The 5757-nt window shown below is 32.9% G+C and overlaps 1 protein-coding gene across 1 annotated transcript; it reads left to right on the forward strand.

Annotated features, from left to right (window-relative positions):
* The first annotated feature begins 3393 nt into the window (after positions 1-3393).
* Positions 3394-4841, forward strand: LOC141644163 (transcription factor PRE6-like). Its single transcript, XM_074453635.1, has 2 exons — positions 3394-3645; positions 4646-4841. The coding sequence occupies exons 1-2, from the start codon at positions 3517-3519 to the stop codon at positions 4793-4795; spliced, it is 279 nt and encodes a 92-aa protein (XP_074309736.1). The 5' UTR covers positions 3394-3516; the 3' UTR covers positions 4796-4841.
* Positions 4842-5757: the final 916 nt, after the last annotated feature.

Below are 5757 nucleotides of genomic sequence, written 5' to 3' on the forward strand. Positions count from 1 at the left end.
ATAAAATTGAATTGAAGAAATAACGAAGTCTGAGTGCAACCTTAAAAATCAAATAATTATATTCTAGTGTAGTTAAAATATTGAAAACGTCTTAGTATAATGTTCGGGGAGTTGGTGATATTATGGATAATAGGAATGAGATTCTAATCTCCCTCCTTTAGATTTTACTATCTACCTTCTCCTTTTAACCTTCTCTTCTCACAACCGATTAAAATATCGTTTATTTTGCTTCTTCTACTTGTCTTGTAACCTCACCCGATATATATTAATTTAATTAGTTGTGAGAGGGCGAAGGGAGAAGGTTGGAGAGAAGGTCGGAAAGAGAAGGTTGGTAGCACCCCTCTTTTAGATATTTCTGCATGATGGAAACACGTATAAGCGGTACTATATGGTTCTGGTGGGATCTCATAGATTTTTGGACGATCGATATTTGATATAGGTAAATTTGTCTAATTAGAAAACCAGTAAGTGGATTACACATCTGATATACTACATTAGATGGTGTATAGTTTTTGAGCATTAAGATAGAGTTTTTGAGTTTTGTTTTAAAACTTATGAGTTTTATTAGAAAGTTTTTGAGTTTATTCTTTTCAATATAGAACTAAAAAAATTACAATATAACTCAAAAACATTACATATAAGCTCAGAAAAATTTGTGTTTAAACGTCAAAAAACTAACATGTAACTTTTAAACTTTATAAAGCTCGAAAAAAATACACAAAAACTCAAATATATATGGAATCTAATGTAATACATCTGATGTATAATCCTTTTTTTTTTTTTAAACTTACCCCATAATAAAAGGAGGTAAAAAACAATTAAATTAATTATTAATTATACTACATAATGCAAATTGTGAGAAATTTATATAGGTGACTAGTTACACAGTTACACTTGACATTGTTTGACTTTCAAAATCAAACAATAACCATAAAAAAAATAGAGGGGTTGTAAATATAATTTTCTAATATAGTACTCCGTATACTTCGTTTGGTCGCAGCTTCCATATTATTGTGAATTGTGTTCACACACAAATTAAGATGATCCTTTCATATAAAATCTTATCTAAAGATGTTTTATACAAAAATAATCGCCGTATAAAACCTTTGGCACCAAGATTTTATTAGAAGAAGTCAAGTCAACATTCAGCCTTCTTATTTCTCCACTCTTAGATACATCTTGACATCCTGTACAATGGTGCATGGAGCGAGGGAATTAAGGTTCTGTTCTTTTGGACTTAAAGTCACTTAATTTAAGTTCACTTTAGATCTTATAAGTTCAGTTCATATCCTATAAGTTCAATTCAGATTCTATAAGTTCAGTTTAGTTCAGATCCTATAAGTTCAGTTCAGTTCAATTCAGTTCAGATCATATAAGTTCAGTTCAGATCCTATACCTCACTTAATTTAAGTTCAGTTCAGATCCTATAAGTTTAGTTGATTCGATTCGAGATCCTATAAGTTGATTCATCCAGATTCTATAAGTTCGATTCGATTCGAGATCCTATAAGTTGATTCGAGATCCTATAAGTTGATTCGATTCGATTCGAGATCCTATAAGTTGATTCAATTCAGATCGAGATCGGTTTGATCCAAAAAAGCAGGCCTAACAAGAACGCTTTCTGTAACCCTCGCTAGAAAAAAAGAAAACTTTAAATTTTTAGTTAAGTTTTCAAAAAAAATTTAAATGTTGCTTATGACATTACTTATTCGCTCCTATTAAATTTTTTTCGCTAGGTCTTAACTTGAAATCATATCTCCGCCATTGATCTTGTGCAATGTATACTTCACATAAGAGGATTTGTGCATTGTTAATTCGGAGTACAGTACATTCTTAGGATCCGATGCAAATAATTTGGAGCCAAATTAACTGTTATACCTACAAAACCCATGGTATACAACTATACATGCATGCTTAAGATACTGAGACCTACCTTGTGTATATATCGGTGCGACATGAATGCAAAATAGTAAGCATAACATGGCTTTGCATGCTACACTCGACACAAATAGGCCCCGACCTTGTGAAACAACCATATTTGCCTTCACCCATTTCAACAATATCCCCAACTTAGGGACACATGGAGTAGGACACCTCTTTGCCCCTATAAGCTAATGCCTTCTTTTCACCGCTACCAATATTCCGATTTAATCTAGATTCGAGCTGATTACACATGCAGTATCACAAAAGCGTCATAACTCAATCCCACTTAATATAAACATTATAACCATCACGGTGCTAAGAATTATTGTAGATATCAACTAGTTTAACTGATAAAGTCACAAAGGATCAATACTCATGACCTGAGTTCAAATCTCGTCAACATCAAATTCGCTCTTGTGGCCACAATCTTGTTAAACAAGCCTGTTTGCCTTCACCCATTTAAACAACAACCCCAAGTTAGGGACATTGAGTATGACACCTCTCTACCTCTCTATAAGTTGCCTTCTTTTCACCGCTATCCAATATTCCGATTTAATCTAGATTCGAGCTGATTACACATACATGCAATATCACAAAAACGTCATAACTCAATCCTTTTTAATATAAACATCAACAACATCAGGAATTCTTGTAGATATCAGCTAACTTAATTAGCTTGTAAACTCATGAAAGGGAGGTACTCCGTTAACATCAGGAATTCAGACCTAACTACAGGCTAGGTTGCACGGACACTCCTCCTAACTAGCCGTCCCGTGTCCGATATCGTGTCGGACACCTGGACACCCGACACTCCTCGGACACACGCTTAAACATGTTATAGTTTAGAACAAGGAATAAAATGTCAAAAGAGATTGATTAGAAGATGAGTTTGGGTGGGAAATGACAATTAGTTATAGTCAAGGTCAAATTAGACCCTCAAATATTTAAATTTAATATCAAATACATTACAAAACTAAAATCATACGTTATTTATAACCATAAAATATATATTTTATTAAATTTAATTAGCGTGTCCCGTGTCCTAAATTTCATGGGATGCCGTATCACGTGTCCGTGTCGTGTCCGTGTCCGTGTCCGTTTTGGTGCTACCTAGACTACAGGCCGTAAGACCCACGACTTTCAAATTAATCATTATCAGTTGATCTAACTGCTCAGAGCGATACACTTCACTTTCAATTCATTTAAGTCTTAATTTTATAACCCTCTCTCATACATGTTATATGTATTAATAGCCATCCCTCAAGCCCACTACATTCCCTCATGCACTTTGTCTTCTTCCCTTCCAACAAACCACACTCTATTTGCTTAACCTCCTTCTTTCTAAAACCACATTCCGGCCCTCTCTTCTTCATCTTGTCTTGCCCTTACCCCCATCTGCCCTTTGTCCATAGCTTGTCTCCGAGATTATTGCATTGTTTTTATTAACCTTAAATCAATCAACACTATTATTATTATTATCATTCATTTTTTTCCGATATATCGACTATAAATACTCATTCAAACCCTCATCATAGTTTACCCATCTCCTGCACAAGATATATATACTCTTACATTATTCTCTGACTAACCAATATGTCTAGCAGACGATCGCGGTCGAGGCAATCTGGTTCCTCTGCTATTAATGAAGATCAAATTGCTGACCTTGTTTGCAAATTGCAACAACTTATTCCTGAGATGCATGGTAGGAGAAATTCAGACAAGGTATATATACTACTTATGTATTCCTATTATTTATATACATTATACATTTTTTATTATATGGTATATATGTTATACATTTACAACTTTATCCTCCACACGGTCCATTTCACTACATTATTCAAATATGTGAGCGATATTTGAATAATGTAGTGAAATGGATGGAACAGACGGAACAAGATTTTCCGTTAAATAAATAAAAGTTTTATTTTATATGCATGGCAGGAAAAATAAGACTTTTTTTAATGCACATGCAATGACTCTAGTTTACACAATACCAAGTAAATTTGACTTCTCAATTTTAACTTCTTCAAGTAGGGTCGTCTTTGTTTTGCCTATGTTTTTTAAGGAATCATTTGTTTCCCTTCGATCACAGTATCTCTCTCAAAGAATAAAAAAGGTAAATATTGAGACGGAATTAAGTAAAGGAATATTGGTATTAGATTGAGGACAAGTATATCATACACATTGTGTGGCCTTGCATCTAGTAAGGTAGATAAGTCACGAGTTAAGAGTTAACATAAGTGCCCATATTAAAAGGACAACACATTGATGATCAATGTTGTAGTGCAACTAGATAACAACTTACTTGTGATGTGGGGCTCTTTATGTTTCAACTCCTTATCTTGTCTTAAATTTTCTTGTTTTCCATAACTAACTAATAAAATGCCGACTGTCATTTAATTTTTTTAGTAATTTACAAGTCACACAATGTTCATATCGATCGACAATATACCTTCAAGTCGTCCTCAGTATCATCTTATGACTTATGACACTCTAACAACTAACTAAATAACTCGTAGTCGTAATGTATATCCTGACTGATAATACGGACTATGCATGTAACTATTATTCAACGTACCATTTATATATTCACCAGCTGGACTAGCTGGTATCTGCATTCTGCATGTAGATATATCATGTCATTGTACTGTGCGGCGACAATATAATTTACGGAATAATTTAATTAACTAATGAAGTTTTATTTTTCATGAATTGGCAGTCAGCAAATAGGGTTTTGCAGGAGACATGCAATTACATAAGGAATTTGCATAGAGAAATGGATGATTTAAGCGATCGATTATCAGGACTATTGGCATCAATAGACAGTGATAGTGCTCAAGCAGCCATCATTAGAAGTTTACTTATGTAAACTTAATTAAACATAAGATTAAGTAATTTAATCATAATTAGCTGAATAGTTTATTTGCTCTAAGCCAGCTAATATGGTCAACGTACGTTATTGTATTTTTTTTTCGTGTTTTTTTTTTCGGTGCTCATTTTTTTTCGTGTTTTAATGGTTTTATTTCTTCTATTTAGGGTTTGGTCTCTAGCCAGACCAAATGGAGATACTTTATGTAATACGTATGGAATAGTTTATGGTAACTATTACAAGTTACATTTAATTAATGATGAGTAATTAATTTCTATGTGACGAATTGATGACAATCGTTGATGCTCCTTATGTTTTTTTATATATATTTCAATATTTGAGGTCTCCATTGATAGAAAATGTTGTTTCGTGATTATAAATCCCGGGTCCGTCGTTGAGAGTTCTAGCTTTTAGTTTAACGGTAAAATTAAGTTACTTCGTATTTTGAGAAATATATTAACTGCAAAACAAGTGATTCGTAGTATATAGCATAAGAATATACTCGTAACATACGAAGCAATTGCGTTCTTAATCATTATTCGTATATATGTACGTCCAAAACTCCCAAATTTACAATACTATTATTATGTACCAGACTACCAGTGCCCTACATGTTTAAGTCCAGCTAAATGGGCACATTGTATCGAAATTAAATAAGATAATATCTTGAGGTTTATATATTATTCAAGCTGTTTAGATTTTTCAATGATGATGGTGACACATACTAGTACACATGAATAATTAGTTGGGATTAATGGATTATTGACAATAATATTAGTTTATATGTTTGGCGTATTAATGATACACTAGCGTGGCGTTATTATATATACGCCACGTTAGTATATTAGTTGCATTAGAGTATTGATAATCCATGTTAATAGTAATGTTTATGATTATGTAGCAAAATGGACCATACAGACGATGATAATAATAAAACTATACTATAGTAGTCGAGAATAATC

This window comes from Silene latifolia, chromosome 2 (genome assembly GCF_048544455.1).
Source record: "Silene latifolia isolate original U9 population chromosome 2, ASM4854445v1, whole genome shotgun sequence".
Taxonomy (NCBI): domain Eukaryota; kingdom Viridiplantae; phylum Streptophyta; class Magnoliopsida; order Caryophyllales; family Caryophyllaceae; genus Silene; species Silene latifolia.

What these genes read in the sequence shown, in the direction of transcription:
- LOC141644163 (XM_074453635.1), top strand. Translation starts at nt 3,517, where the DNA reads ATGTCTAGCAGACGATCGCGGTCGAGGCAATCTGGTTCCTCTGCTATT. An exon ending in GTAGGAGAAATTCAGACAAG is followed by an intron (nt 3,646 to 4,645) that starts GTATATATACTA and finishes ATGAATTGGCAG; the next exon opens with TCAGCAAATAGGGTTTTGCA.